Raw genomic sequence first — 27,794 nt, forward strand, 5'->3', positions numbered from 1 at the left:
TCTGCGCGAAGAAGCGTCTGGAAACGACGCGACACGCCAAGCCCAGCGGGACAGCGCTCGCGGCGGATTGCTGCGGCGATTTGCGATGGCCTGTGGTGGGCCATCGCAGCCAGCAACGACGGCATCGCACGGGCAGGACAGCAACCTGCTCGCACAGGCTCGCATCCGGCTCTCTCTGCGCTGGTCCGGCTTTGGGCCTGGCTTTGGCCCTGGCGGGCTTTGGCCTGGTCGACAGGGGGGGATCCTTGGCTGTGGCGGCAGCAGGCGGGCTGTGGGTGGCGTGCACAGAGGCCGCCCCCCGCCTGACCAACGCATTCCCAATCAGGCGGTGCGGGGCATTGTCCGCCCGCCAAGGGCGGCATCACGCTGACACCTTGATTGGTCGGCAGTGAGCTGCTCCGCCTGCAGTCCGTCCCCGCCCCCGCCTTCGCTGACAAACAGGTGGCGAAGCGGGCTGCCTCATATAAATATTGCCCCCGCCGTCGCCCTCCCTCCTCACGCCAAGGTCTCATTCAGTCACCTTTCCAGCGCTCTCCTCTTCGGCTCTCCTTCGACTCTCCTTCCGCTTCACTTTGCCCGCCCAGCATGCAAATTTTCGTCAAGACCCTCACCGGCAAGACCATCACCCTCGAGGTCGAGTCCTCGGATACCATTGACAACGTCAAGCAGAAGATCCAGGACAAGGAGGGCATCCCTCCGGACCAGCAGCGCCTGATCTTTGCTGGCAAGCAGCTCGAGGATGGCCGTACCCTCTCTGGTAAGCACCGCACTTCGGCTGCCGACGCGTCGCCCTCTGCCCTGACGTGTTGCTGTCGGAATGCGAATCTGTGGTACTAACGACTACTCCGCTTCTCCTTGCAGACTACAACATCCAGAAGGAGTCTACCCTCCATCTCGTCCTCCGTCTCCGTGGTGGTATGCAGATTTTTGTCAAGACCCTCACCGGCAAGACCATCACCCTCGAGGTCGAGTCCTCGGATACCATTGACAACGTCAAGCAGAAGATCCAGGACAAGGAGGGCATCCCTCCGGACCAGCAGCGCCTGATCTTTGCTGGCAAGCAGCTCGAGGATGGCCGTACCCTCTCTGGTAAGCACCGCACTTCGGCTGCCGACGCGTCGCCCTCTGCCCTGACGTGTTGCTGTCGGAATGCGAATCTGTGGTACTAACGACTACTCCGCTTCTCCTTGCAGACTACAACATCCAGAAGGAGTCTACCCTCCATCTCGTCCTCCGTCTCCGTGGTGGTATGCAGATTTTTGTCAAGACCCTCACTGGCAAGACCATCACCCTCGAGGTCGAGTCCTCGGATACCATTGACAACGTCAAGCAGAAGATCCAGGACAAGGAGGGCATCCCTCCGGACCAGCAGCGCCTGATCTTTGCTGGCAAGCAGCTCGAGGATGGCCGCACCCTCTCTGACTACAACATCCAGAAGGAGTCCACCCTCCATCTCGTCCTCCGTCTCCGTGGTGGCTTCTAAATACCTGCTCAACCGGAGAGCGTCTTTGCCAGGCACAAGCCGGGTGGGGTGTGAAGCTTATTTTGGTTTTTGGTGATGTGCCTCGTAAAGGTTGAATACATGACACTGTTTTGATGGAATGAGGCCGCCTTTGTCCCAGTTGGTTCTGTTCCTTCCGTCGTGGCTGTGTGGGTGGGCATCATCGGGTGTGCCCATCGTTCTCGTGCAAAACGAGCTCGCCTTGGGTGATGCTGCCCTGGACAGAAGTAGCACACCATGATAGGAGCCTACTCAGATTCATCGTAGCCCATTTATCTCATCCACGAATCGAGGTGCCTTTCCCGAGTCACTTTTCCAGCCATCGCAGCCAGCGCCCGTTGCTTTGGACCGCACGGCCATGCTCGTCCGTCACTCAGACGTGGCTTTGTATTGAATGTCGGCGACTGGCTAGTCCTCGCTCGCGGGCACCTCTTCGTCAAGCATCTTGATGAACTTGACCCGCAGCTCGGTTGTGTCGTCACCCCGGAGTACGTCTGCCACAAAAAACGCTTCGATTTGGAAGCCCACCATCTCCAGGGCCCCGCGCAGAACACCCACAAGGATGTTGGAGTACCAGAGCACCTGCGTGGCCACGCCGTCCTCTGGAAGCTCGACAAACTCGGCCAGAGGGTTCTCCTCAAAGATGAGCGAAAACTCCTTCTCGTCCTGCGACCAGTTCTGAATCTGCGGCACGATGTTCAGGAAGATCTTGAAGCCGACCTGTGATTCGTCATTGGCAGACAGCGCCCAATAAAATGAGACTCCTTTCATCGAGGCTCCCATCACAGCCTCGATCGGCCACGCCATCGATGTCGCCAGAGCCCAGCCGCAACGCCAGGGCCAGATCAGCGCACGCTGACTTGGCCATCGCATCCTGTTAACAGCCTCCCCCTTCCCCGCCGCATCCTCCGTCAGACAGGGTGGGTGGTCATGGAGCGTACCTTCGAGATGACCTCTGCCGTGTCCTTGAAGTCTTGGCACTTGACCAGATTGGTCTTTGACAAGAACTCTTCAATCAAGCGGACCCCAATGTTGTATCCCCTGTTATCAACAGCCGATGGCATTGATGTCATCAACAAAGGGTCAGCGCTGAAGCCGTCGTCGCTTGCACGGGCCCGGTTTCAGATCCCTCCGCACCAGCCATGCCGTCGTGCCTTTGAGGTCTGTCCACCTGCGCGCTGCTGGCTTGCCACCATCGTCGCTCACGACCTACATTTTGTCGAGCTGCTTGTTGACCTCGACATAGTCCTCATAGTCCTTCACTAGCTGCGTGACGATCGATCCGTACGTGAGGGCAAAGAGTTCTGCACTCTGTTCGAGCCAACGGGCTGTGAGCAGCGAGTCTTTTGTTCGTGCCGATGCCGATCACCCCTATTCGCTCCTGCGCAAAGAGCTGGATCGAGGTGCCCCGGCTTGTATTGCCGATCTCCTCTCCGCTGTCCCCGCCCGCTCCTTGGCCAGGGAAAGCGTGGCCTGTCGGCGCTACCGAAACGGCACTCACAACTTTGTCGACCTTGGTTCTCCAGATGTCCTCTCCGGCTGGGCGAGCGGCTGGGCGGCTGGCCATCTTGTATTCGAGCGATGCCTTTGGGGCCGCGGAGAATGTCCCTTGCATGTTTGGCGGCAAGTGCAGGCGGTGTTGCAGGCGGTGTCGCAGGCGAGGGAGGAAGGCCGGAGCGGTTGGCGCCAAGGGTGTTCTCGGCGCGCTCTTGGCTGGCCTGGCTCGATCCAGCCAGAGGCGCTGCTCGGCGATGGGAAATCGAGATGAACACCGGAGGTTGCTCCAGGACAGCGACGGCCTGGCATGGCCTGGTCTGCTTCTGGGCGGGGTCGTCTGTTCTTGCACCGGGAAGCTCAGCCCAGCCCGGGCACTGGGATATGAGGAGCCGCATTGCCCAAGGCATCCGAGCAGAGCCACTGCGATGCTCACGTGATCCTCGAGTCCATATCTTCGGCCGTGTGCAACCATTCCACAACTCACCTCTCACCCACCGCCGAGTGCGATCCGAACGACCCCGCCATGTCGGAGCCGCCGACATCCCACGACAATCTCGTCCATCTCGAGCATGAATACGAGCTCGAAAACCTCAAAGAGGTCGAGCGGGAGCATAGTGCCCACCGACACTCGCACATCACCATCCACTCCAGCTATCTTGTCCTGCTTCTGTCGTTTGTGTTTTTCTCGATCCTGGGCACCTGCATCCGCCTCGGGCTTCTTGCCGTGTTTGCTTACAGCGGTAATTGCACGCATGCTGCAAGATGTCCGAGCTTGTTGCCACTGCAGCCCTCCAGGAGCACCCCCCGCCCCATCCCATGCCGCTCATCGTAACGCTGTCCTCGTCAATTCAGACTCGCCGGTGGCCAGCATTGTCTACCCCCAAATTGTCGGGTGCGCTATCATCGGCTTTGTGAACGTCTACAAGTCCGAAATCACTGTCGGGTATGTCGCTTTGTGCGTCGGGGCATCCCACCAACTGCAAGCATGCTCGAGTGGACCGATGTGGACCAACGGCGTACTAAAGCGTGGGGACGCTGTCTGTTGTGGCCCTCAAGATATTATCCGCTCTACATCGGCCTCACCACGGGGCTCTGCGGTGAGTGGCATAGTGCGAGGTTGCATCCACAGGTTTGGAGACCGATTCGACAGGCGACCATGCATCTAGGGGTGGTCGCATCCATGCGGCAAACGCCGTGCATATCGGATCAAGCGTGCAGAGTCAATTCCCAGTCCATCGGCACTTCCAATAGCCTTGCTCACCCCGTCGGCATGTCCGCAGGCTCTATCACCACCTTTTCGTCCTGGAGTCTCGCTACATTCAAGTCGTTCATGTCGCCCAGTCCAGGGATTGGCTATCAGGTTGGCTCAAGAGCCGAAGAAGCCGTTTGCATTTGGAGGGATGCCTTCGTCCGCTTCCTGACCCGGCTCGATTCCCACTCCCACTCCCACTCCCACTCTCACTCCCACTCTCACCCCACAGATCGCTTCGTTCCTGGCCTTGATTGTGTCGACCATTGCCATGTCCCTGATTTCGGCCGACTTTGGTCGTCATGTTGGAGAGGCTGCGGGTCCGTTGCTCTACAAGAAGCGGCGGTCTCCGTTCATCGGCGTCAATATGGCTCCGCGGACTTGGCTGCCAAAGGAGCTGGCTGTGCTGGATGCATTCTTTCTGGTCCTGGCTCTCGCTAGCATTGGCACAAGCATATCTCTGGGCTTCTGGAACTCGCCTCACAGCGACTTGATGTGGGCACTTGTGTTATCTCCCCTGGGTAAGGCTGCGAGATAATCACGGTCTGGGAGGTGCAATGACCGAGCCAGTGCTCCAGCACGCATGCAAGATCTCGGGCTCGATCGATCGTGATCATGCCATGTGCCCCTTGCATCAGCCGTGGTAATGGCGACGAGGCTGGAGCCGGCGAATGGACTAACAATGCATCGACAGGAACATTGTTGCGCTTCCACCTCTCGGTCTTGAATTCCAGGATGCCCGCCTTTCCTCTTGGAACCTTCATTGGTATGCGGCATGCCCTGCAAGCAAGCAGAGACTGCTCTGGACTTGGGTTGCAGATCTCGCAACTGACTGGTCTTGCTTCTTCCTGGGCCGGCTTAGCAAACATGATCGGGACTGGGGTCATCGCCGCCCTCTATCTCTACAGCGCTTCGATTGCCGGCAGCTGCACCCTTGTGCACGGGATCGCCAACGGGTTTTGCGGCTGCCTGACGACCATCTCGACCTGGATTGTCGAGCTCAAGACCATCCCAAGCATAACCAAGGCCTACATCTATGGTCTAGCTTCAACCGTCGGCGGCCAGATCCTGCTGGTGCTGATCGCGGGGTCTCCGCTGCTGTTCCGCCCGCACGGGTCAGAGTGTCTGTGAAAGTCCCGCCAGCATCGGCAGCAGCAAGGGAAAAGACAGCCTCTCCGCCATGCAGCTCGAAGGGTCAAGGGGGCCTTTGGAGCCGTGCAGACGGTAAAGGGTAGCCCATCCAGTCGCTCTTGGGCCTGGGCGGTATCGATGTGTGCGAGGGCGGATGTGTGTGTGCAGCCGCAAGTAGATATCGTATGCATGGGCGATGATGCCAGCGAATATACGACGTCAGCGAGGCGACCAGCCCACCCATGTGCATTGTTGCGGAAACATCGGGCAGAGGCTGCATCGGGCAGAGCCTGCATCGGCAAACCTTGTCGAGCTGGGCCTCGCTTTCAGGGTCTCCGCTGGGCCCAGAGCCCTGAGAAAGCGCGACCCTGGGAAATGCTCGCCCGAGCACTCGCAAGCGCCTCTTCGCTCTGGAGTATATAGCTGATAGAGCTGCATGCCGTCGCAGCGGTCGGCATTCAGTGCTGACTGACTATCCCGCCGCAAAATGGTCGCCATGCAACTGCCTCGTTGGTCCTGGGTGCACCTGCTGATCTGCATCCAGCTCTGCCTGGCACAAACGATAACTTGCCCCAGCAACACCTTCTCGATCCAGTCGATCAGTCCTGGTCGTAAGTCTTCGTCGCTGGTGATGCACTTGCCGAACCCAGCCACTCGCCGACAGAGAGAGGGCCTGAATCGCCTTGCTCAACGTCCCATTTCCCATCTATTCGCCCGCACCCCCGCCTGGCGGTGCCAGCCCTGACTCTGAGCAGCACGGTCCTGGTCATCTACACCATCCCGTCGACCTCGACCATCACCAGCATCGTCTCGATCAAGATCTTCCGAGACACCACCGCGACGATCCCTGTGTCCCAGTCCTCGTCCACGCCGCAGCTGCCTGTCCAGAATCCTTCGCCTGGCACTGGCCAAATCTCGTTTCCAATCCCCAGCAACATTGTCAATATCACCAACGCATCCGGGACCACGTCGTTCTTCCTGGAGTTTGTTCTGACCATCCCCGGGACCCTTGCCGGTGTTCCGGTGTCGCAGCAGTGCACTATTGACTCGCTTCGTAAGTTTCGCTGTGGGTCCAGGCACCTTTAAAGCCGCCTCTGGCTTGAGAATCAGATGGCTTGAATCAACAGAGATCAGCATGCTCTTTGTCGATCTACTGATGCCTCTGCATACTATCTATAGAGAGCTTTGTGCTCCAAACTTCTTTATCAAGCTCCTCGACCAGCTCCACTTCATCGACCAGCTCCACCACATCCTCCTCCAGCACATCTTCTTCCAAGACATCCTCCTCCAGCACATCCTCCTCCAGCACATCCTCTTCCTCCACATCCTCGTCCAAGGCATCCTCTTCCAAGGCATCCTCTTCCACCACCTCGTCCACCACATCATCGACATCCTCCTCTTCCAAAACGTTGTCTTCCACCACTTCGACCAGATCTTCGTCGACGTCGTCTTCCACCACTTCGACCAGATCTTCGTCGACGTCGACTTCGTCCAAGACATCCTCTTCGACCCCGACCTCTTCCAAGACACCCTCCACCACCACCACCACCACCACCACCACCACAAAAACAACATCGACCCACTCGAGAGCCTCGCACACTTCCTCCCGCTCGCATGAAGGCGGTACCGGAGTTTCCTCGCAAACAAGCACCAGCTCAAGCGCCGCCACATCGACCCTGAAGCCCACTCCGACAAAGAGATGCCCTGCCAGACAACACGATCGATATCACAAGGAACATGACAATCACGACAATCACGACAGTCACGATACACACAAGCCAAAGCACCGTCCACATCATTACGATGAAGCGCACCCGGATCGATTCCAAATCTGGGCTTGAGGGTTAGTGAGCTGCTCCGACTCGGAGGGAATGAGGCCCACACGCATCTCCCAAGCATTCCCATCACTTCCTTAACAGCACCTTTGCCCCTCCTCCGCATGTTCAGCCAAACGGACTGCCAACAACACCCAACCCCATGACGGCCCCGTATCTGTAACGATGTGAAACCAGGTGCTGGCTGTGCTTTCTTTCATTTCGTTCATTTCTTTCGCTTCTTTCGCTTCTTTCATTTCGTTGGACTCGGGTGCATAGCTTTCGTGCCGTGGCCCTTTATAACCTTGCCCCTGAATACATGTGCTGAACCTCCTTGAACACTCTGGGGCGTGGATAGACAGACGCTCAGTGGAAAGAGGGCGCCTGCCGACAGAAACTGGACAGGTCTATGCCTATGGCTCTCGGTTTCGGGGGCTCCTGAATGCGCTGGGCGTGCCCGCTGTTGAGCGTCAATCAGCATGATCGGCGAACATGACCGGATTTATTCGTGGCGCAAGCCATAGATAGCCTGTTGCTGCTGTCTCCACACCCTCGAGTCTTTGGAGCAGAGCGGCTCTGGGCAGAAGCCATCCCCTCCCCTGGCGTCCTTTGCGCGAAGAATGGCGTCCCTATCCGAATCTCTTGCCCAGTGGCAATATGTCGAGGATTTCCGATCAACCGTCGCGTCCCGGTTGAGAGACATCTCGTCCATGGTGCGTCGCCGAGCCCTTGGCTGATATAAATCACCGAAACGGTTACTTGATGTGCTACTGCTGGCCCACGCTGCCAAGGCTCTCTCGAGGCACATACCGCACGCTGCGAGATCCCGCTGGATAGCGCCCCTCCACTCATCTCGCGTGGGAACCAACACCCGATCCCTTCACAGTACGACTCGAAGCATCCGAAGCTGAAACTGGATGCATTGCGGGATCTACGGAGCTATCTGTCCAGCGATTTACCCGACGCCCTAGTCCTGCTCAAGACCGTCGACGACGAATCCGTGACGAGCCGTGAGTGCATTCATATTTTCACCGTAGCTCTCGGCTGAGCGGTATCACGGCGGTAATATGAAAAGCGGCCGAGCCATCTCACGCTCGTCGGCGGTATCAACAGTCCTCCAAAAACTCTGCGTGCGCCTCGGGAAGTTGACGGAGAGCCGTGGTAAGGCGCGTTTGATCGAAAGCAAGCGAACGCTCAAGGATTTGATGGGCATTCCGGGCTGACATCAGAGCCTCGTCGGCATCAATCTGTCCAGAGACCATTCTGCATCTGGAGGTTATCCAGGGCCTGGCGCTGCTCTTTCCTCAGTCCGGAAAGTGCTTTTCAGTTCCCGTGCACATGGAGGTAACTTGATTATGGAACGCATAACCGGATCTTGGCAGCGACCGATCCCAGATATAAGGGGGAGTGAATCGTGAGCCTTGCCGATGCAAAAGATGCACTGCGCTGATCCGATCGGCACTCCAAATACATCCTTACTGACTCCTCCTCAACGGCCTTCTCTGCCCAGGCACTTCTCAAGCACCTGACAAGTCGCAGCGAAGAAATCCTGATCCACGTTCTCGAAACCCTTCAGGCTGTCATCATCGGCTCGTGCGAGAACTGGAAGGTGCGCCAGTCCTGTCGGATCAGCTCTGTGGCTTCCCTCCCAAATGCATTGGCGGACCAGAGCAATGACGCATGCTGTGGCGGGACTCGATTCCTCTCTTCCGTGCTCCAGAGATTCGAGCAAGCCGATGGGATAGGCAGGATATGCTCGGTGCTCAAGAGCCGCGGCGCAAAGCGAACCCCAGTCCTGTTGTGAGTATACGCACTGTTTCTGCTTTCGGTGAACTGCCCGCACTCAGCCCAGTCGTCTTGTATCTGCGTTGGACGCCGATCTCAGCCGCGGGTCGCTGGTTCACTAACCGGATGCACGGATTCGACATTGGCGATGGCCTTTGTCCGCAGGAACAAGTATATTGAGGTGTTCTACATCTATCTGAGCTCCAACAAGTCCGGATCTTCTCTCGACGACCGCACAAAAGTCTTGAGCCATCATATGGGCGACGCCTGGGTTTCCCAGATGGTCAAGATCCTGCATCTCCCAGAATCCATCGAAGGCTCCTCTCTCTTGCCAGCAGACTGATTGCATCACACCATCAGTTTCGGATAGCAGACGGTGGACTCGTTCCACTCCACTTGCAAGTCGCCCAACTTCTTAGTGGCCCGCAGCAGCGCTTCCTTGAATCCATCAACGATCGACCGGCCGGCTTCATAGATCTCGATCGGACAACTGAAACTCATCATACGGAACTTGTTGCCAGAAGGGTCCCTAGTGCAATAAGTCTATGAATGTTACCTCATAACCTGGTCGAGATCTTGTCGTTCGAGTCGCTTGAGCTTCGAGATCTGCCTACCTTCTCGTTGTGTCTGGATACGACGCGAGGTCAACATTCACTTCAAAGAGCCGGAGCTGGACCGATCCCAGGCAGTTGTCGAGGCCGTCCACAGAGTCCGATATTTGGCTGCCTGTCCAGAGGGTGTAGACGACTGGGTAGCCAAGAAGCCAGCCGCTAACTGCCGGGATAAGCTCCTGGGCGATGACGAGCTCGGTTGTTTCGAGAGACAAGCCAGGCCGGTCGAGGAGCCTGGCCACCAGCGGGTCCAGTTGGCTGATGATTGCAGCGGTTTCCTCTTCCTTGCATATCTGTGTGAGTAACGGGGCGGTTGTGATCGCTACAAAATCAAGATCTGACAGAAGCCGAGCGGATGCAAAGCGGCGCGCACCAGCGAGGGTTGCCCTCTTACCTGCGGTGATTTCAGGGCCTTGGAGACGTTGACGAATATCCGATCCGAAAACCGGCTTTCGACCTCGTTACGAAGAGTTTGAGCGAGTCTCGCCCGGTGGCAAAAGTATACAAACTCTTCGTTGAACACCATGCATCCCAGCTCCTCAAAGTCCCGCGAAATCTGGCAGGAGAGCGGTGGCTTCTATCAGCCTTCGTAGCGATGGTGGCAGGGCCCTCGAGTTCCTTGCCCCGCAGCGAACGACAGAGGCTGACCTGGTGAAGCGAGCGGACAAAGGCCGAGAGCTCCTCGGTCGTCGAAATGAAGTAGTCGTTCAGGAACACCGGTCTGTGGGGCGTACCCGGATGAATGAATGGATGGGTGGATGGATGGATGGATGGTTACTTGGTTGGTTGCTTGGTTGCTTGGCTGGACAGTCGGAATGTTGGAGGACAGATGGCGAGCAGGACGCAGCAGAAAGCCGACAGGGTGCTTGAGAGGTTCTCAGCATCGACACTACCTCACACCAAGCTGCACAAAGTAGATATCTGGGCTCCGAAAGGCAAAGGACAAAAGGCAAAGTGGATGAGCGCAACCACAGCCGCTGCGACTTGCCGCAAAGCAACAAGCGGCCACTGGCGCTCCCGAGAAGCAATAGCCGTCGGCGATGAGCAGATCCTGTATCCTGCTGCAAGGCCCATCCGGCAGAGCACGAGCCAGTCGTCAGTCAACCTGGTGTTCAACAAACGCACCATGTGCAAAGGCCTTCAAACGAGATCCCAGCTGCCTGCGAAAGTGCCGGGCAGCGACTTTCTGGATAGCTTCGAGCACAGCGTGGCTCGACATGGCGCTGGAAGCGGATGGGCTGTAAGCATGGTCCCTTCAATCGGCTTGCTCTTCGCCGGCCTCGGCTGCAAGTCGCCCGCAGGCCTACCTGTCCGTATCGATATGCGGCTGCGAATCTGCCGCCCACCGATGCCGTAGCTCCGTAGCGACGTTCAGATCGGAGGGGTCGCTTGCAAAGCGCCAAACTAACAAGGCGCGAAACGGCCGTGACGAGCAGCCGGATATTTAATACTGTTCCAACGACGCATCCCGACGCCCAACCGCCGTTCCATCCCAAGCAAGGGTTCTCCCGCAGCATGACAGCAGCAGCATCCTTTGTCGCCGTCCTGCTCCTCTTCGCTGTCGCCACCATGGGCCAGACCAGTGGGTCATGCCCGATCGCAATCGCCAGCCAGTTCCGAGTCGGACAGATTCCATATGGACGTAAGCACCTTCGTGGGGGCTCGGGGCCTTGACAAGAACAGAGCCCTCGCTGCAGCTACAAAAGAGGCCATCTCCAACTTCTTCTGCCCGTCTCCACCCACTACTCTCTCCTCTGGCTCTTGCACTCTCTGCCACAGCATACGGCCTCGGCGCCATCATCACGATCCCATACACTGCCTCTGGAAGCAGCCTAGTTCAGATATCCAACGTCAAGTACATTCCGAGCCTCGACACCGCTGTGCCGTTCAACGCTGCGTTCTCGCCTGTATCCCTGACGGCCACGCCCTCCGGCAGCATCTCCATTACCGTCCCTCAGAACATTGCGGACCTCTCAGGGATCACGATCGGGACTTACAACTTTTCGCTCTCGATCAAGTACGTGGATTCAACCAGCCCGACGGGATATACCAACTGCCTCGTACAGACCAATGGTAAGTGGCCGATTTGCGTTGTGGGTGATGCGAGCAAGACACTTGGCGAAATGATAGACCGTGGGGGTGCGTTGGATGCACGACCAGAGCGCCCAGTCGGGCTGGGCGGCACAAACTGCACCATTCGTTGCATGAGCACAGCCCCGGAGAACGGCCCTGAATGAATCAACCGGAAACAGGGTGCTTCAGGTGATCGAATGCGCCTCTCATTATTGCTGAGTACTCTCGCATTAATCGTTGTTTAAAGTATTTGCGATCGACTCGACGACCTCGGCTACGTCCACATCTACATCTACATCTACATCCATGATCCTGGCCACAACTACGAGTTCCCAGATACCGATGACGTCCATCGTAGCGACGATGACCACTCTGGCCTCGTGCATTGAGGTGTCCACCCAAGCGGCTTCCACGACGGCCCCAACGACGACGGCGGTAACGACCACCACAACTGCAGGCACAACGTCGGCGCTCACAACCACCACCGTTGGGCTAGTGTCGACAACGATCGCAGGCACGACCACGGCGGGTCCTGTTCCTACTCCTACCGATTGCATAACACCTACGCCTACACCAACTCCGAGCACCTGTCCGACTGGCACAATATCCGTGGGCGACTCTTGCTCGGTTGGATCCGGGGCGACATGCTCCGGCTCGCAAATCGCCTACTGCGATGGCAGTAAGTACTTGCTCTTGAAGCTGCATACGCTCATCGCCATTCGGACTCGCTGACTCACTCACTCACTCTGACCAGATGGTACCTACGAGCTGTTCAACTGCCAGGCTGGAACCTCGTGCATGATCAACTCGGCCGGGTATGCGCTGTGCCAGCGAAACGATCAAAATCCGTGCACCACTCCCAGCCAGGGATGCTCGCTCTATTCGATGCGCTGCTCCTCCACGCAGAGCTATCAAATCTGCATTCCGGTGACCTCGTCCCAGAATGGGTACAGTCCAGAGCTGTCCTGTCCGCAAGGCACATACTGCACCACATCGGCCGGCTCGATGATCACTTGCGTCTAGCCCATGATTCACACATATCTCTGGTCGCGCTGATCCTGGCTATGGTGAGGCATTGCGGCGCCAGGAGTCGCCCTGTGGCATACTCTTCTCTACCTCCGTGCTCTCTATATGCATTCGCGTTGACTTGACTATATTTTCACTCTGCCAGTAGAGCCAGCCCAAGGCGAGACAGGGTGGTCTGGATTTTGGAGTCGGTCGTCGATATTCTTTTCTTTGTTCCTTTGGCGTTCGAAATACATATTCACAACCTTCGCAATCGAACCAAGATGGCCGGTAGCAACATGGCGACTGACAGTCATACAGCCAGCGGCTAAATCGAGCCGCTACCGAGAGCTTTTATGCTGCTGATACTGTGCTATAAGCTTATCGACGCTCTCCGCAAAACTCCACCCTGTGTCCTCAGCATGTGCGGCGCACAGCGAAGGGCAGCTGTGTCGGCAGTCCAAAGCCGGGCGCTCCTGGATTCGGCGAACCTTTTAGGTGTTGGCCGAAGCGGTCGAGCTCACGCTCCAGGTCTTCGATCTTCGATGTGTACCCAAAGAATGAGTTCTTGGCATAGTGGCGCTGCGGTGGCGAAAAGTAGCGGTCCGAACACTCGACTGAAACCGCTTTAGGAGCGGGCCTCTCTGCGGCGGCGTTGCTCGGTTCCTGGGAATCCAGCATCGCAGAGTCGACTCGAGAGATGCTTCGTTCGATGCTGTAGGGGCTGGCTTGGTAGTCACAGTCCCTCGCTGCTTCTCGAGGAGTCCCATCGGAGTAGTAGCTTGCCATCGTATCCCTGTCAAACTTGGGGTTCATACTCGCCTCAACATCCTGTGCGGATTGTCCACCAGCTGGATCGCCACTGCCGGACAGCGATCGGGCGACGGCCATGGTGTGGAACCAGATTGGAAGACCGAGGCACGGCAGGAAGCAGAGTAGGTCCAGAGTCGCAAAGACAATCGATGCACCGACCATGCCCTCCGGCGTGTACAGGCTGTAGACTGTCCAAACGCCCAGGGACAAGGTCACCAGAGCGGACAGCAGCGACGCTGTCATGCTGAAGCGGCACATGAACTGCAGTCGAGCAACCAGCCCCTCGAGCGAGGATCTTGTGTCGGAGGGGTGGCCCGCTGGCAGCTTCTGGTGGTAATTTCGCAGCACCTTGAGGCTGGTGTACCCGTAGACAGTGAGGGTAGTGCCAGCGATGATGATCGAGGTAGCCGTGACGCCAAAGGTGACCGCCATGACTGAGACCTGCGGGACATAGTCCATGGAGTAGTGGAAGACCGAACCGAGGGTGTGTAGGCCCAGGTTCAGGACCAGACGGATGTAGAACAGGAGCTTGAGGATTCGAGTTGTACGCGAGGCGTCGGTATAGATCAGAGAAGCGTGCTCCGAGACCTGGACAATTTGGAGACTGCTTGTGGATTAGAACACACTCCCGGTCGTAATCTGCTGAAGCTGACGAGCCAAACAGCTACCCACCAGGACAGGATGTTGGCTTCGATAAAGACAAAAACGCCTTCGATGAAGAGTCCCCGGAGCACCGGAGTAAGCCAAGGCGCTGCTTGCGACTGGACGATCGCCCAGAGGACCATGAGACCTAGGTTGGATACCCGGCGGCTGTTAGACACTCGGATGTCGCTGCGCCCAGCCTTTGTCCAGCACGATGCCAGAAGAGCGCCAGCCGCGAATATGCAACCCATCTAGTCTTACCCCAGCTGTTGAGGCACGAAATCGTCAGCACTTGGAAGGCAACTGTCTTGCGGATGTCTGGGCCCTTGGCCCAACACCGATACACCAGCGAAAGCAGCGCAATCAGACCAAGCATGCCAAAGACGAATGCGTTGATGATGAAGATGGGCGGGATGTCTGGAGGAATGAAGGGGGGGGATTCAAGATGGAGAATCAGTCAGCCGAGCGCTCGTTCCTGAGGTACCCGCAGGCCATCGACTCGGCTCTGAGCTTGTCCTAAACCCACCCACGGGCCAATAGATGCACATCTCTACCTTGCTCGCTTCTGCAGTGGCGGGTCAGTACAAACTCGGTCTCCAAGAAGGAGCCACTGGGACACACGGGGAAGCTCATTACGGACAAATGCGACGATGGCTGCTGCGACGAAATCAGGCGGCTCAGCGCAACGGGGGCCCATATAGTCCCGCTACCCCTTGGCCTTTCAGAGCAGGCTTGGCCCCTTGATCCTTCAGAGCAAGCCCTGCCGCCCTTTGACCTTTCAGACCGGGCTCGGCTCCTTGCATTCCCACGCCTTCAGTGCACCACGTGATTCGCTCTGCTGGCACCTCCCCTGGGCCATCAATGCATGCTCCCCATCCACCATCATGCCTGTGGACGCAGTAGGCTGCTGGCGATCGTGTCGGCGAGCGTGTCGGCGAGCGTGTCGGTGAGCTGTGATCAATTCTATTTGCCCGGCTCAAAGCCTCGGAGGGAGGGGGCCACGGCAGTCAAAGCCGTCATATCCGAGGCTGTTCAAGATCACAGCAGCCACGATGCTGTCGTTGTGCATCGCACCCGAGCCAGCTAGATCTGGCTCTCGGCAGAGAGCTGCGTGCGCATGGGCCCATAGCTGCCATAGCTACCGTAGCTGTCGACGGCAGACTGAGTGCGCGAGTTTCGCTTGCCATCCGGATCGAGGTCGCGGATGGTCAAGCGGGTGTCGCTCACAAAGGCGTCCCAGTTATCGGCCTTTGGCGACTCACGAGCCATGATGAGGTCAATGTCATCGCGGATGAGGTCGCAGTAGTCTTCGATCGGAAGATCATTCGGATCCGTTCCAAAGGGATTCTCGATCTCGGCTCCGATTGCCTCAATGCCCTGTGGCGCAGGTACGAACAGGTGGTCAGATTCACGATGGTTACTCGGCAGTATGGCCTCCCAAACGCACGACCCTTTCGGCAAAGGATCCATCCCTCCTCCGGATGCATCGTGGGGGTCGCCCGGATTCCAGGCAAGTAGCAAAGTATTCTTACAAACAGGGTGAACGAGACGATGGTCATGCAAGGAATCAGCCACCACTGGAGGTCATTGACCAGCTGGAATGGAAGCACAAGCAAGTAGAGCAGGACAGTGTGTCGCTGAGGAAACAAGCAGGTTAGAACCGTATCGGGGATACCCAGCGAACTCGGCTTCAGCGTGGATACAAATCTGTAGGCTTACCAAATGCAGGCGGTATGCGGATGGCACCGGGGTGGACAGAATTCGATCCAGTCCAGTGAGGATGTCGACGAGGGATCTGCCATGATTGAAAAGATGTGTGTCAATCACCACATATCGACCAAGACCCTGCGACACTTTCATGTCCCGGCCGCTTCCAGTCATCGCAAACATACGCAACGTTGCTGTTGAGGCTCGAGAATGTCATCATGTTGATGCGGTCTCGACGCTTGAACACAAAGGCGGCCAGAAGATTGACGATTTCGATCGGTATCTTGACACAGTTGCAGCGGTAATCGTGGAAATGGCGTGAGGAGTCGTCCGCGTGGTAGGCAGCTATCAAATCTACCTTGGAGCGCCGCAGCGCCGACATGGGCAGATCTATAACGGTATCGCTGTTTCGTGCAGTCCCAGCCGCCGGAGAGTTGATTTCGGGAGACGAAGCAGGGACGGAGGTTCTGACGGAAGGATTCGCGTAGCGTTGTTGAACATTCTGGATAAACTCGGAGGTGTGGAATGTTTCAAACTCAGGGAGGGGCGGCAGGAGACCGGCCAGTTTTTCGGCCGTGCCGTCGATGCCGTGCTCGGCGCGCAGGTGGTGCTTGACGGCCACAGGGAAGGCCTTGATCAGGTTGAAGGCGATTGCCTTCTCGTGCTGCTCCTTGACGGTTCTGAAGGCGGTGAGTCCAAAAGTGAGTGTCACTGTTTCATCGCAGGCGGCGGAGTGGAGCTTTGCGGTCAGGGCTGAGCGATGCGCCGGACAGAGGAATGTGTGGGATTGGGAAAGCGGAACTGCGAAGACAAGGAATGATTCCACATGCAGACTTACGGCTCTGGGCAAGAGATCCACACCGTGCGTGCGAGATTCCGCAGAACAACAGTCACTGGCGGGTGTATTGATATTTGGTGTCAGCGAGCGCCATCGAAATGCGGGAGATGATTGCAATTGTGCATGCTGTCGAACTCACTGCTGGCCCAAAGACGGCGACCCTCGTAATAGCGGTCATCTAGAGCGCGGGTCGAGTTCGGGATGACGAGTTAGCGACGAGCTTGAATATGAAAGGCTGGGGCGGACATGCAGGAACAGCGGGCACGGGCATATGCAGGAGCAGCAAGCACGGGCATATGCAGGAGTAGTGAGCACAGGTTGCTCAGGCACCCATGATTCCGGCCCCGTCACAGAGAGCCAGGAAGCAGTTGGCATGACCTACAGGCAGCGTTGGTGCGGAAAACAAGCAGTAGACCGACAACAACAGACAGAATCGGGATCAAAGCTGAGCGAGAGAGAGACCAAAGAGTCAGGGGTCACAATATACCCACGTGCAATGACGCAACAGGGCCACAGCAGCATCGGACTCACAAGCAGGAAGGCCTCTGGTTCGAGTAATAATGAAGAAGCAGCACCAGAGGGCTGTCCAGAGGGTAAGGAGCACAACAGGAATGGCTATCTGGGTGACCACAGACCCGTCGATGCTGTTGGAGGAATGGTGAGAGCGGCGCCGGTTGCAGAGCAGGTCGCAGGACGGGTGCATTTGGGCGGTGGCAGACAGCACATTCGAATGCAGTTGGCCAGAACAGAACTTACGAGAACCACTTCAGGCTGTCAGGACTGGGTGAAGTTGAGACGTCACAGGTGCATGAGACGGTGCCGTCAGCAAGAGCTTGACGAGAGTGCGTCCAAGCAATCCGTCCAGACAGACACCGCTCGAACGAGCGGGACAGATCGACGCGAGCCCAGGATCATGAAGCCAAGCTGATGGTTGGCGAGCAGGTGTCACTCACCTCCAGCGCGGTCTGCTGTTCTGGCGGTTCAGTCGGCCGACCGCACGGCGACACTGCTGGGTGTCGGTGTACTTGAGAGGAGGAGGAGCTGCAGCGTTGTCGGCCATAGCGATGGGGATGGCGAGGCGATGAGGATGACGAGGCGAAAGAGGCGGCAAGGCGAAAGAAATGGCCGGGGGGGGGGATTCTCGCTTTGCCCAAGGGCTGTTCCCTCCAATTCCAGACAAGGGCCACGGCTTGTGCGCCTTCATGGGGCCGGTCCAATCGACCCGTCTGCCCGAGGAGCGGCTCCCAGCACGCCCAAACCGAAACGGGGCGGTTGGCTTGAGCCGGGCGTGTCGCTTTCGCCCAGAAGGCCTCGGGCGACTGTGGAGATCAGAGGGCGATTGTGGAGACCGGAGAGCACCACAGCCGCGGCAGAGTGTGGAATCGCGACGCCGATGCGGCGCATAGCATGATCGCTGTGTGCAGCACGGCTGTCGAGACTGGAGTGATTATCGAGACTGAAGGGTGATTGTCGAGATGGGAGAACAACCCGCGGCCCCATCCGGAGGTTGCCAAAGTGTTCAGCCTGTTATTGCAAAAGCGGCAGCGAGCATGGCCGCCGCGGCAAAGACTCGCCCAGCCCGAGACGGCGATGCAGCGCATGTGGGCCTTTATCCGCACAGTATGAGCACAGTATGAGCACAGTATGGGCACAGTATGCATACAATGCAAACGTCACCAACGCTGTCGCAGCTCTGTCGCAGCAATTCCTCAACAATTCCTCAACAATTCCTCAACAATTCCTCAACAATTCCTCGACGCAGTCTCGTTCCTATCGCAAGCGCATCGATCCCAAACATCCAATGTGTTCTCGGCCCGCTCTGACTCCAAGCGCACAGCCCGACGCTGTTCAGAGGGACCAAGCGAGGGCGCGCAGCGCTTGAAAACCTTCAGTCGCCAGGGCCAGCCGATCTCCAGCCCTCTGTCCCCATCCATCCATCCATCCATCTATCCATCCAGCACCATGTCTCTCCCGCAAGGACGGCTCGGCTTCGACCCAACCCCAGAGGAAAAGGCCGTCATCGTGCGCTCCACCAACGCATTCTTGAAATACTGTAAGCCACACCCGGTGTGTCCAAAACGTGCGATCCATGCCGCCGCCCGTTCTGACCACACCAATGCCCGTTTGCTGCAGATGTCGGCGGAATCGTGCTCGGCTTTGGTGCGGGCATAACCCTGTGTAAGTCTATCGGTCGGCGGTCGGCATCGCTGGATCAAACGTGCCAGCGTCCGCCGCAGACAGGCCGTCCCAGCTGCATCCAGCATGCTTCTCTTGCTCGACCAGCGCTTCTTTGGATCTGCAATGCCCGAGTTGCACACAAACCGCCAAGCATGTTTCGACGCCAGATCCCTCGTTCATGGCATTAAAACGATCGCCGTCGCCGCCCAGTACGATCCACAAAGGCCCAGGTCCGGTCGATGCGTGGCGGTGCCCTCGTCTTTGCGTGTGGCCTCACTGGCGAGCTGGTTGGCCGGCATCTCGGCAAGGCCGAGGGCATCCGGATCCTCAAGACCGAGCTTCCGCAGGACAGCAAGCTCCGTGAGATTGTCCTGAACCAGAGGTGAGGCCCAGTCGCCCGGAGACAGACCCCGGCAAGCGCAATACCGATTGTTGCGAGCACTGATCCCGCTTGCGATTCATATCTGATGTCTCGTCGCACTGCATCGGATCACATCTCGGAAACGGACTATCGTAGCGGCGGCGAGGCGCCTTCTGGATCGATATCGTCGTTGCCCCCGCCCAAGATCGACTATTCTCTGGAAGGATCTGTGCCGTCGCAGAGCGAAGCTTCGTCGCCAGAGACCGGGTTCTCGGCCGATTACAGCGACTCGGGCTCGATTGCATCCTCGGCTCCAAACTCTGTGCCTGCACGCACTCCTCGTCCCAGAGCTCGAGACGAAGCTTCAGAGTCCTCCGTCTGGGACCAGATTCGACGACAGGGTCATGCCGGATCGTCGACTTGGGATCAGATCCGAAGACAGGGCCAGTCACAGCCCGAGGCTCGTGGCAATGCCGAGATCGCCGAACAGTCTATCCAGCTGGTGCCCAGAACCCGCGAGGACTACGAAGCCATGCAAGGAGCAAAGCGAACCAACCAGTATGGTGACATTGTCGAGTAGGATACGTCCGCGGAGCAGCTTGCCTGTGCCCAGAGCCATGCTCATTGACCGCCCGCCAGTGGATTTTCCAGTCGCCAAGCGATCGGCAATATCGCGAATACAGCTGTGTAATGGTATCTGATGAATACGACTGCCACGGCCTCTGAATGTGGCGTTGCATCGGTTCATGGACGACGGTCGGGATCGAGATCGAGATCGATGCTGCCCATGCTCCAGAGTCGCGGAAGTGACATGGCACGGCATGTCCCATCGTCAGTCATGCGCCTCGTGTCCTCGGTTTCCGTTGATGCCAACGCATGCACATCACATCCATCATTCCGTCGCAGCTGTCTTGCGGGGCTCGAGATCTGCGGCTGAAGAGGATGGAGCGGGAGAGTGGCGTGCAGATTTATTTACGTTGACTTTGCAGGTTCTTGAATGGCCTCTACGAATTTCGAAAAGATGTTTGCTGATGTGGTGCATCCAAACAGATCGAGTTTGTGCTCGGTGCCGTTGGCTGTGGTCGGAGAAGAGACAGCGCCGATGAGAGGGACCGGTCAATGACGAGCCTTGGCAGAGCAAACTCCAGCCGCGACTCCACCGTTTGGGACATCAGCTTACCATCCACAAGGGAAATCGTGCTCTGGGCATCCGATCCATCTGGGTTGGCGTCGGTGGTCTTGACGACGATGCTAGGGTTGGAGGCATAGATCCTGGGCAGTTCGTTGACATAGAACAGACTGGACATGGGGGCGGAACGAAGCGCAAGCAAGAGCAGCTGGATCAGCAGCCAGGTCACGGCGGAGAGACTTGCTCATGAAGCAACATCGCTGCGCCGATGGACTTGGTTTGACGACACGAGGCGAAGCATAGCAGGAGGGCGATGGAAATATTTGGCCGAGTCTATGAGGTCCCTTCATCCCCTCTAGATGCGTTGCTTGGCTGATTGTCGAACCTGATCGGGTACTTGCGGAAGCAGTTGTCGTCGCCGAAATGCACATGCACCGACTTGAGCGCCGGGAGGGCAAGATTGGCGCCGCTGCCGACTCGCAGGTTCTGTTGCAGTGTCTTGACCAGGAACGATTTGACGATCATGGCTGCCGGTCTTGGTGCTGATGCTGGTGCTGGTGCTGGTGCCGATGCTGGTGAATGCAGGATGGGAGGCCGCGCTTGGAGCATCAGGTCAACCCGAGAAAAAAACGCAGGAGCCAGAGCCAGCGCGCCATTACGTAAGCGAGGGCCGATTGATGGATGAGCCAGGGCCGCTCGCTCGCCCACAACCGACTCTGGCCCACAACCAACCACCGCATCAGCCAACCGCCGCATCAGCCAACCTGCAGATATGGCCGACGACAGCACCAACGAGCCCGTGTCCGAGGCCGAAAGGGCCCGCCTGCGTCGAGAGGCCCGTCGCCAGAAGATCCTCGCAGGCGGCTCGGCCCGGCTGTCGAAAATCACCCAACAGTTTTCAGGAGTGCCCCCAGAGCCAGCCAGCGAGTCGTCCGATCCGGTCGACGGCGCCCCTGCCAGCCACGAACCACTTGCCAGGCACCAGGATAGCGCACCGCAATCTGCATCGTCTGAAGAGCCCTTGCTCCGGATGCTGGCACCGATGCCTGCCGAGCGACAGCAGCAGTCCTCCGACACGGCAGCAGCGCAAGCGCGCCTGAGCCGACAGATGCAGCAGCAGACCGAGGATATGCTGCGGGATATGCAAGCCCATCTTCCCCCCGAGCTCTTCAACCTTCTCCAGCCGGGACTCGGAGGGGGCGAAATGCCCTCGTCGTTGCTGTCGGGCTTGTCGGGCCAGTCGCAACCCGGCGCTCCAGACTCGGCCGACCCCCAGGCGGAGCCGCCCCGTCTCGTCCAGCAGCGGGGCACCTGGACCAACTGGATGCTCTCGGCGCTCCAGGTGCTGTCGCTGGTGCTGATCACGCTCTGGACGCTCTATTCGCTCCAGGGGCAGACTTTGGCTCGATCTGGGGATGGCGCGGACCAACTCAAGCAAATCCTGTCGGAGATGAACTCGATCGGCACGATTGGGTATCAAGAAAGTGAACTGGATCGTCGACTGGTAGGTGCTGGGTGCACACAACACGAAGATGCAGCACGATACGTCTTACACATCCATTGAGAGGGGTGTTGATACTCGATCGATGACGGGATGCATAGCGGGCTCTGCAAATCGAAGGATTGTCGTTGCCTTGGGGGCGATCTCCTGGCTTCTGGACTGCAGCGATGCGCGGAAGTTGACGATGGTTGCTTGATTGATGCGCTGCCCTAACGTCCTCTGCTCTGCGTTGTGCCGATCGCGGACTGACTCCTCGATCGAATGCTTCACTGCATTCAATGACTCCACCGGCTCTCCTGGAATTGCTCGTGGCCGAATCCGTCATTGATTCATATCACCGACTCCAGCCTGTTTGGGCACTCCTGCTCAGCGTGGAGGTTGGGCTGCAAGCTATTCGTGCATTTGCTCTGCCGAGGGTAAGCTCCCTGTTGCTATCCGATGCACCTGGAAGTGAGACTGCCGAGCAGGATGCACACCACTGACAAACCAACCGCGCTTGATCGACTGCCGTTGTATAGGAGCCGCCGTCGCCATTCAGCTTTGTCTCGCAGCTCAAGATGTTCAACCCGCAGCTGGGCGCTGTCTTCGGGGCGATTGTGCAGTACCACTCGATCTTCAGATCACTGGTAGACGACATGGCAACCTTCCTGTTTCTGGTCGGCGTGGCCTTTGTTGTATCGGAATATGCAGTCTGATTACGTTCCGCGACTCAAAAATGAGGATGTCGTGCTTTGAGGTCCATAGCTGTCTTTTCTTCTGGTGGCTCCTGATACACACGTTGTGGAACGGGGGCACATGCCTCCAGTCTATTTGGTCTGGCACTGTGAGCGGCCCCTATCGCCAGGGAGATCATGGACGATTCCACCCAGAGCAAACGGGCTCGTTCTTGGTATCGCAGCATGGTGCGCGGATGTTGATCAGCAAGCCGAGGGGCTTGCCTGCCGGTCGTGGGACGCAACTGTCCGTGGAATGCAACTGTCCGTGGAATCAACTCCTCTGCAGGGGTGTTCCCATGATGCAACATTGCCGTCTCGGTGTGAAGCCCCGCACCCACGCCCACGCCGCCTGCGCAGCCGGTCCACGCCCAATTTTCCGCCTGCGAAGTTCTCGTCCGTTCGCCTGTGACCAGCCCTCTGCCCTGTCCTCCGCCGCCGTCCCAGAGCATCAAGATCGCCTCCTCCTCGCCGTCCCGCTTCGCCTCGCACCAACAGCTCCAAAGCACTCCTGCTGTGGAAACAGTCCAGTCGAACAGCGCAAATATGTCTCGACGACGAGCCACAGGCAAATCCGTCGGCACGCCGCCGTCCATTGAAGAGTCGCCCGCCGCTTCCTCCTCGTCGCAGCGACGATCGAGTGTTCGCCTTCGCGGCCGAAGATCGCAGAAGGTCCAAGCCTCGGGCGAACTGTCCGAATCCTCGCCCAGCCATGTCTCCGAGACATCGCAGTCCGAGTACGATGACGGCAATGACGATGCCAACAACAACGACAACGACGACAACGACGAGAACAACAACGACAATGCCAGCGATGCCGACTGCTTTATTGTCGACGAAGCCGGCCCGAGCTCCCGCTGGTCAACGCCGGCGAGCTCGATGCCGTCGACTCCTGCGAGCTCCAAGGCTTCGACGTCCAAGCGAGCATCCGCTTCTGCCAAAAGATCAGCCACAAAAGCCAAGCCGGCTGCTCGGCGGGCCTCAAGCCGCTCGACGTATGCCTCGGACGATGATGACGAGGACGAAGAGGAAGAGGAGGAAGATAGCGAGGTCGAGGAGCGCCCCAGCAAGGCCCGCAAGTCATCCCGGTCATCCAAGAAGGCAAAGGAGCCCAAGGTCCGTCGCAGGAAGCGATGATGTTGATGCACGCACTTGTCACTGGTATTTCTGCGTGGATGGGGCGCCATGAGATCATCTCTGATGGCAGCGGTCTTGTCCGGAACGTGTCGACAGGTCGATTATCGTGAATATCACCCGGAGCTCGATGCCGTCTGGAGTGAGCTGAAGGAGGCTCCCGTCTTCAAGTGCACTGTGGAGCAGCCCAGTGACGTGAGCGTCAAGCTGCTGCCATTCCAGCTCGAAGGCTTGGCCTGGCTGCAAGAGCAAGAAGAGTCCCGGGTAGGTTGCTCGGCCCACTGCTCAATGCCACTGGCTGTGGATCACGAATCCTGCATGTGCCTGTCCTGGTGCCCAGCCCGGCTTGTGTGCTGCTTGTGGTTTCGCTGAGGAAGCTGATGCAAATCCGGGTCGCTGCTCATCTGTCAATAACTTGCAGTTCCACGGAGGGATCCTGGCCGACGAAATGGGCATGGGTGAGTCGACGCGGCCCTTGAGCGCACTGCCTGAATCTGAGCTGCCAGTGATTCTACCCCTGGGATCATCATCAGCAGGGGCCATCGGAAAGACTCGCTGTTAACCGACGACATCCTGTGTGTAGGCAAAACCATCCAAATGATCTCGCTGCTGGTCACCAAGCGACATGTGAAGCCCAACTTGATTGTCGTCCCAACCGTGTATGTATGGCCTCTGGAATGCGCTGGCCCGTGGTTGCATCGCGGCGCTGGTGACAGTGGTGGTTGGAGATATGTGTTGGCCGGAGCGTCGGCATCACAGATAGGTCATGCGATACCGGCGATTCACTGACCATCGATATTCCGCCGGTATATCCTGCTTCGCGTGCAGCGCTCTCCACCAGTGGAGGTCTGAGCTTGCGGAGCGCACATCGGCCAATTTGAGTGTCAAGCTGTACCATGGTATGAGCGGCAGCTTGTGCATCGTTAGCGTACATCCAACTTCGGGATGACTCATGCGATTGTTGTTACTCACACTACCTCCCCGCGACTGGCGATGATCCAGGAGTCGCTCGGACGGAGACGGCCGAAGACCTGGCCAAGTTCGATGTTGTTCTTTCTACCTACTCGATCTTGGAAGGCGCCTTTCGACGCCAGAACTCGGGCGTCAAGAAAAACGGGCTGCTGACCAAGACGCCGTCGCCGATCCACCGAGTCAACTGGGCGCGGGTGATCCTCGACGAAGCGCACAACATCAAGGACCGCACCTGTTCAACAGCCCGCAGTGTCTTTGCCTTAACTTGCGAGCGTCGCTGGAGCTTGAGTGGTAAGTGACAGCGTACAAGTTGGCTGCCTCCCAAAGCGACTCGTGCAATGTCGGGGCGTGGCTCGATATGGTGTGGAGCAGTGGCTTTGGTAATCGAGACGGCGAGCACCCGTGTCAACGACGAAATGCTATCGGCAGTGAGCGCGAGGCTGGGGTCTTTGGTTCACACATGGCCGTTGCATCGTAGGTACTCCTCTGCAAAACCGAGTCGGAGAGCTCTACTCGCTGATCCGCTTTTTGCAGACCGACCCTTTCAGGTAAGCATGTTTGCGACACCACCACGCTCGACGCTATTAATGCTGATGCAGCTGGCGCATTCCAGTTTTTACATCTGCAAGAAGTGCCCGTGTAAGCTCAAATCATGGACATTCAAGGGCAATATCGAATGTGCCGGTAAGGGCTTTACTGCAGTCGTACACAAGCCTAGATGTGACGGGCTGTTTGGTGGACTGATGGTAGTGTCCTATGTCGCTCCCCCCTATCCCCAGAATGCGGCCACACAGCGTACAGCCACTTTTGTTGGTGGAACTCGGAGATCCTGAAGCCAATCCAGCGCTTTGGCGCACTTGGCGATGGCGCCACAGCGTTTGAGAAGCTGCGTCTTCTACTCGACCGTATCATGCTCCGGCGAACAAAGCTGGAGCGAGCAAGTGACCTCGGACTGCCTCCGCGGGTGGTCGTTGTTCGCAGAGATCTATTCAATGTCGCTGAGGAAGAGCTGTATGAGAGTCTCTACACGGACTCGAAGCGGTGAGTAGCTCATATGCAGCAAACGGGTGCATTGCTCGCACTGCTCGCACTGGTTGATAGCCAGCCACTGACCCGCGCTCTCTGTCCGATTGCCGATCAGTACCTTCAATACCTATGCCGAAGGCGGCACAGTGCTCAACAACTACGCGAGCATTTTCTCGCTGCTCAGCAGAATGAGGCTTGCTGTCAACCATCCAGGTAGGTCGCAACCAACCCGAGCCAAGAACTGGTGGACCTTTGTGTCGATGTTCTAACAGATTGTCTGCCGCATCGGTTAGATCTCGTCACCAAGCGCCTTGAGCGCGACCAGAAAATCGGCGCTCTGAAAGACACACTGGTGTGCGGTATCTGCCAGGAGCCTGCCGAGGACCCGATTGCCAGCAAGTGCAAGCATGTATGTACCCGATGCACGTTTACGCTACTGCTGCTGCTACTGCTGTGGCATGGCGCTGGCGGTCTTATGCATCCACTGACGGCCTTGGCCGCTTGCATCACAGATATTTTGTCGTGAGGACGTCCGACAGTACATCATCAGCACACCAGAGGACCAAGTTCCGGCATGTCCTGTCTGCTTCAAGTCGCTGACAATCGATCTGTCGCAAGACGAGGTTTTGCCGAACCAGAGCGCCGGAGACGCCCTCTACAGGACCAGCATCGTCAACCAAATCGACTTTACCAAATGGAGGAGCAGCACCAAGATCGAAGGTACGTGGCGGAGGAGGCGGTATTTCAGCTGCGGATGTGGGAAGGCGCTACTTGGGGTATGCGCCGACCTGCTGGGTGCCGTCATTTCTCTCGTGGGAACTGGTGTTGGAACGGTCCACACAAGTGCGTTCGCTGATCTGATGCTGACTACGGATGCCACTGGACCCCAGCCTTGATCGAGGAACTCTCGGAGCTGCAGCGAGAGGGCGACTACACTTCAAAGTCGCTGGTCTTTTCGCAGTTCACTGCCTTCCTCGACTTGATCCAGTGGCGACTCTCGCGGGCGGGCTTCAATGTGGTCAAGCTCGATGGACGCATGTCGCCCGACCAGCGCAGCGCTGTCATCAACAAGTTCATGACAGATCCAAACGTGACCGTCTTCCTGGTCTCGCTCAAGGCTGGCGGCGTGGCCCTGAATCTTACCGAGGCCTCGCGGGTCTATGGTAGGCTTTGGCGCTTCCGGTTGCCAGCGGCGCGGCATGCATGTCGCACCAGCAAGAATCGTTGGCCTTGCTTGATGCCGCCTGTGAATCGGGCACTGATCCGCAGAGCCGTACTGACGTTTCGATTCCCTTCGCACGGTGCGCACCGGCAATAGTGATGGACCCCTGGTGGAATCCCGCTGCTGGTAAGGATCTCGACCGACCATGCACAAAGACCGTGATGGTAAACTAACGCCGTCTTCATCTCCAGAGGACCAAGCATTCGATCGCATCCACCGTCTGGGTCAGTACCGACCGATCAAGATCACACGGTAGGCTCTCGCCCTTGCCCTTGACTCTGAGGACCCGCCAGCAGCGCCGCCCTCGCCCAGTCCCGCGCTGTTACTCATCAGCGACGCTCGCTGCTTTCCAGCATGATCATCGAGAACTCGATCGAGTCCCGAATCCTGCAGCTCCAAGAGAAGAAGAAGGCGCTGTTTGCCTCGACCGTCGGCAAGGATATGGATGCCCTCAGCAAGGTGGGTTTGGCTGGCGACAGCAGCGAGGCTGCTGTCTGGGTTCCCGAGCGTCCACCGATCGATGCTTTGTGCGTCGTCCGTGATCCCCTGGGCTCATTCCAACCCGTCCTCCCACAGCTGTCCGAGGAAGATCTGCGGTTCCTGTTTGTCCTCTGAGAAGCTGCCGCCACATGGGTTCTGTTGGCAATCGAGCGGGGTTTGGCTGGTTAGGGGAGCCCAAGCTTGAATACATGTGGTCAGCCTACTGCGGCGGTGATCGCTGCCCTGCCCAACAGGGCGTCTCGTTTCGGGTTGGACCCTGCTTGTTGATCGTCTGCAGCCAGGGCGAGAAGCCAGATGCCTCGGCGAGAAGGGGTGTGGCCGCTCTCGTCTCGCGGAGCATTTTCCATGGGGGTTCGGCGGGTGTGTGTACAATCACGTGCGATGCGGTGGC

General features: G+C 57.9%; 12 protein-coding genes across 12 annotated transcripts; 7 read left to right on the forward strand and 5 right to left on the reverse strand.

Annotated features, from left to right (window-relative positions):
- Positions 1 to 1,675: 1,675 nt before the first annotated feature.
- On the reverse strand, positions 1,676 to 3,279 carry BJ171DRAFT_505676 (trafficking protein-like protein particle complex subunit 3). Its single transcript, XM_053111049.1, has 4 exons — positions 3,003 to 3,279; positions 2,715 to 2,812; positions 2,443 to 2,542; positions 1,676 to 2,221 (listed from the first exon to the last, which is right to left on the reverse strand). The coding sequence occupies exons 1-4, from the start codon at positions 3,114 to 3,116 to the stop codon at positions 1,910 to 1,912; spliced, it is 624 nt and encodes a 207-aa protein (XP_052966472.1). The 5' UTR covers positions 3,117 to 3,279; the 3' UTR covers positions 1,676 to 1,909.
- On the forward strand, positions 3,280 to 5,653 carry BJ171DRAFT_505678 (CrcB-like protein-domain-containing protein). Its single transcript, XM_053111050.1, has 7 exons — positions 3,280 to 3,738; positions 3,851 to 3,941; positions 4,055 to 4,095; positions 4,279 to 4,358; positions 4,480 to 4,768; positions 4,942 to 5,013; positions 5,110 to 5,653. Exons 1-7 carry the CDS (start codon positions 3,522 to 3,524, stop codon positions 5,376 to 5,378), a joined length of 1,059 nt encoding a protein of 352 aa, XP_052966473.1. The 5' UTR covers positions 3,280 to 3,521; the 3' UTR covers positions 5,379 to 5,653.
- A 128-nt stretch (positions 5,654 to 5,781) lies between these two features.
- On the forward strand, positions 5,782 to 7,398 carry BJ171DRAFT_505682 (uncharacterized protein). The gene is made up of 3 exons (XM_053111051.1): positions 5,782 to 5,989; positions 6,118 to 6,432; positions 6,558 to 7,398. Exons 1-3 carry the CDS (start codon positions 5,866 to 5,868, stop codon positions 7,217 to 7,219), a joined length of 1,101 nt encoding a protein of 366 aa, XP_052966474.1. The 5' UTR covers positions 5,782 to 5,865; the 3' UTR covers positions 7,220 to 7,398.
- Positions 7,399 to 7,812: 414 nt separating this feature from the next.
- BJ171DRAFT_619578 (cell division control protein 14, SIN component-domain-containing protein) lies at positions 7,813 to 9,320 on the forward strand (the record flags this gene model as incomplete). Its single annotated transcript, XM_053115402.1, has 7 exons — positions 7,813 to 7,905; positions 8,079 to 8,202; positions 8,306 to 8,353; positions 8,448 to 8,536; positions 8,703 to 8,801; positions 8,913 to 8,992; positions 9,143 to 9,320. 7 exons carry the CDS (start codon positions 7,813 to 7,815, stop codon positions 9,318 to 9,320), a joined length of 711 nt encoding a protein of 236 aa, XP_052966475.1.
- On the reverse strand, positions 9,113 to 10,998 carry BJ171DRAFT_505694 (uncharacterized protein). The gene is made up of 7 exons (XM_053111052.1): positions 10,896 to 10,998; positions 10,714 to 10,811; positions 10,482 to 10,509; positions 10,237 to 10,309; positions 9,983 to 10,144; positions 9,592 to 9,881; positions 9,113 to 9,506 (listed from the first exon to the last, which is right to left on the reverse strand). The coding sequence occupies exons 2-7, from the start codon at positions 10,805 to 10,807 to the stop codon at positions 9,326 to 9,328; spliced, it is 828 nt and encodes a 275-aa protein (XP_052966476.1). The 5' UTR covers positions 10,808 to 10,811; positions 10,896 to 10,998; the 3' UTR covers positions 9,113 to 9,325.
- BJ171DRAFT_568176 (uncharacterized protein) lies at positions 10,999 to 12,882 on the forward strand. Its single transcript, XM_053113506.1, has 4 exons — positions 10,999 to 11,230; positions 11,368 to 11,661; positions 11,909 to 12,340; positions 12,416 to 12,882. Exons 1-4 carry the CDS (start codon positions 11,104 to 11,106, stop codon positions 12,682 to 12,684), a joined length of 1,122 nt encoding a protein of 373 aa, XP_052966477.1. The 5' UTR covers positions 10,999 to 11,103; the 3' UTR covers positions 12,685 to 12,882.
- Positions 12,883 to 12,968: 86 nt separating this feature from the next.
- On the reverse strand, positions 12,969 to 13,786 carry BJ171DRAFT_505700 (uncharacterized protein). Its single transcript, XM_053111053.1, has one exon. It carries the CDS (start codon positions 13,720 to 13,722, stop codon positions 13,084 to 13,086), a length of 639 nt encoding a protein of 212 aa, XP_052966478.1. The 5' UTR covers positions 13,723 to 13,786; the 3' UTR covers positions 12,969 to 13,083.
- Positions 13,787 to 15,068: 1,282 nt separating this feature from the next.
- On the reverse strand, positions 15,069 to 17,773 carry BJ171DRAFT_599206 (Bestrophin, RFP-TM, chloride channel-domain-containing protein). The gene is made up of 10 exons (XM_053114908.1): positions 17,620 to 17,773; positions 17,423 to 17,446; positions 17,198 to 17,310; positions 17,049 to 17,111; positions 16,806 to 16,844; positions 16,667 to 16,721; positions 16,014 to 16,508; positions 15,841 to 15,916; positions 15,654 to 15,758; positions 15,069 to 15,498 (listed from the first exon to the last, which is right to left on the reverse strand). The coding sequence occupies exons 1-10, from the start codon at positions 17,724 to 17,726 to the stop codon at positions 15,205 to 15,207; spliced, it is 1,371 nt and encodes a 456-aa protein (XP_052966479.1). The 5' UTR covers positions 17,727 to 17,773; the 3' UTR covers positions 15,069 to 15,204.
- Positions 17,774 to 18,502: 729 nt separating this feature from the next.
- Positions 18,503 to 19,908, forward strand: BJ171DRAFT_505706 (uncharacterized protein). The gene is made up of 4 exons (XM_053111054.1): positions 18,503 to 18,719; positions 18,800 to 18,844; positions 19,055 to 19,226; positions 19,362 to 19,908. The coding sequence occupies exons 1-4, from the start codon at positions 18,629 to 18,631 to the stop codon at positions 19,783 to 19,785; spliced, it is 732 nt and encodes a 243-aa protein (XP_052966480.1). The 5' UTR covers positions 18,503 to 18,628; the 3' UTR covers positions 19,786 to 19,908.
- On the reverse strand, positions 19,909 to 20,862 carry BJ171DRAFT_599208 (uncharacterized protein; the record flags this gene model as incomplete). Its single annotated transcript, XM_053114909.1, has 3 exons — positions 19,909 to 20,281; positions 20,386 to 20,504; positions 20,720 to 20,862. The coding sequence occupies 3 exons, from the start codon at positions 20,857 to 20,859 to the stop codon at positions 20,178 to 20,180; spliced, it is 363 nt and encodes a 120-aa protein (XP_052966481.1). The 3' UTR covers positions 19,909 to 20,177.
- Positions 20,863 to 20,875: 13 nt separating this feature from the next.
- BJ171DRAFT_505709 (uncharacterized protein) lies at positions 20,876 to 22,811 on the forward strand. The gene is made up of 3 exons (XM_053111055.1): positions 20,876 to 21,838; positions 22,183 to 22,251; positions 22,354 to 22,811. The coding sequence occupies exons 1-3, from the start codon at positions 21,107 to 21,109 to the stop codon at positions 22,528 to 22,530; spliced, it is 978 nt and encodes a 325-aa protein (XP_052966482.1). The 5' UTR covers positions 20,876 to 21,106; the 3' UTR covers positions 22,531 to 22,811.
- An 81-nt stretch (positions 22,812 to 22,892) lies between these two features.
- On the forward strand, positions 22,893 to 27,617 carry BJ171DRAFT_505711 (SNF2 family N-terminal domain-containing protein). The gene is made up of 17 exons (XM_053111056.1): positions 22,893 to 23,664; positions 23,782 to 23,946; positions 24,104 to 24,140; positions 24,266 to 24,341; positions 24,511 to 24,581; positions 24,685 to 24,945; positions 25,133 to 25,202; positions 25,268 to 25,338; positions 25,434 to 25,695; positions 25,796 to 25,893; positions 25,974 to 26,089; positions 26,193 to 26,400; positions 26,571 to 26,843; positions 26,999 to 27,028; positions 27,094 to 27,154; positions 27,256 to 27,361; positions 27,479 to 27,617. Exons 1-17 carry the CDS (start codon positions 23,095 to 23,097, stop codon positions 27,515 to 27,517), a joined length of 2,514 nt encoding a protein of 837 aa, XP_052966483.1. The 5' UTR covers positions 22,893 to 23,094; the 3' UTR covers positions 27,518 to 27,617.
- Positions 27,618 to 27,794: the final 177 nt, after the last annotated feature.

The sequence above is a fragment of the Polychytrium aggregatum genome, assembly GCF_025602895.1.
Source record: "Polychytrium aggregatum strain JEL109 chromosome Unknown BJ171scaffold_19, whole genome shotgun sequence".
Lineage (NCBI taxonomy): Eukaryota > Fungi > Chytridiomycota > Chytridiomycetes > Polychytriales > Polychytrium > Polychytrium aggregatum.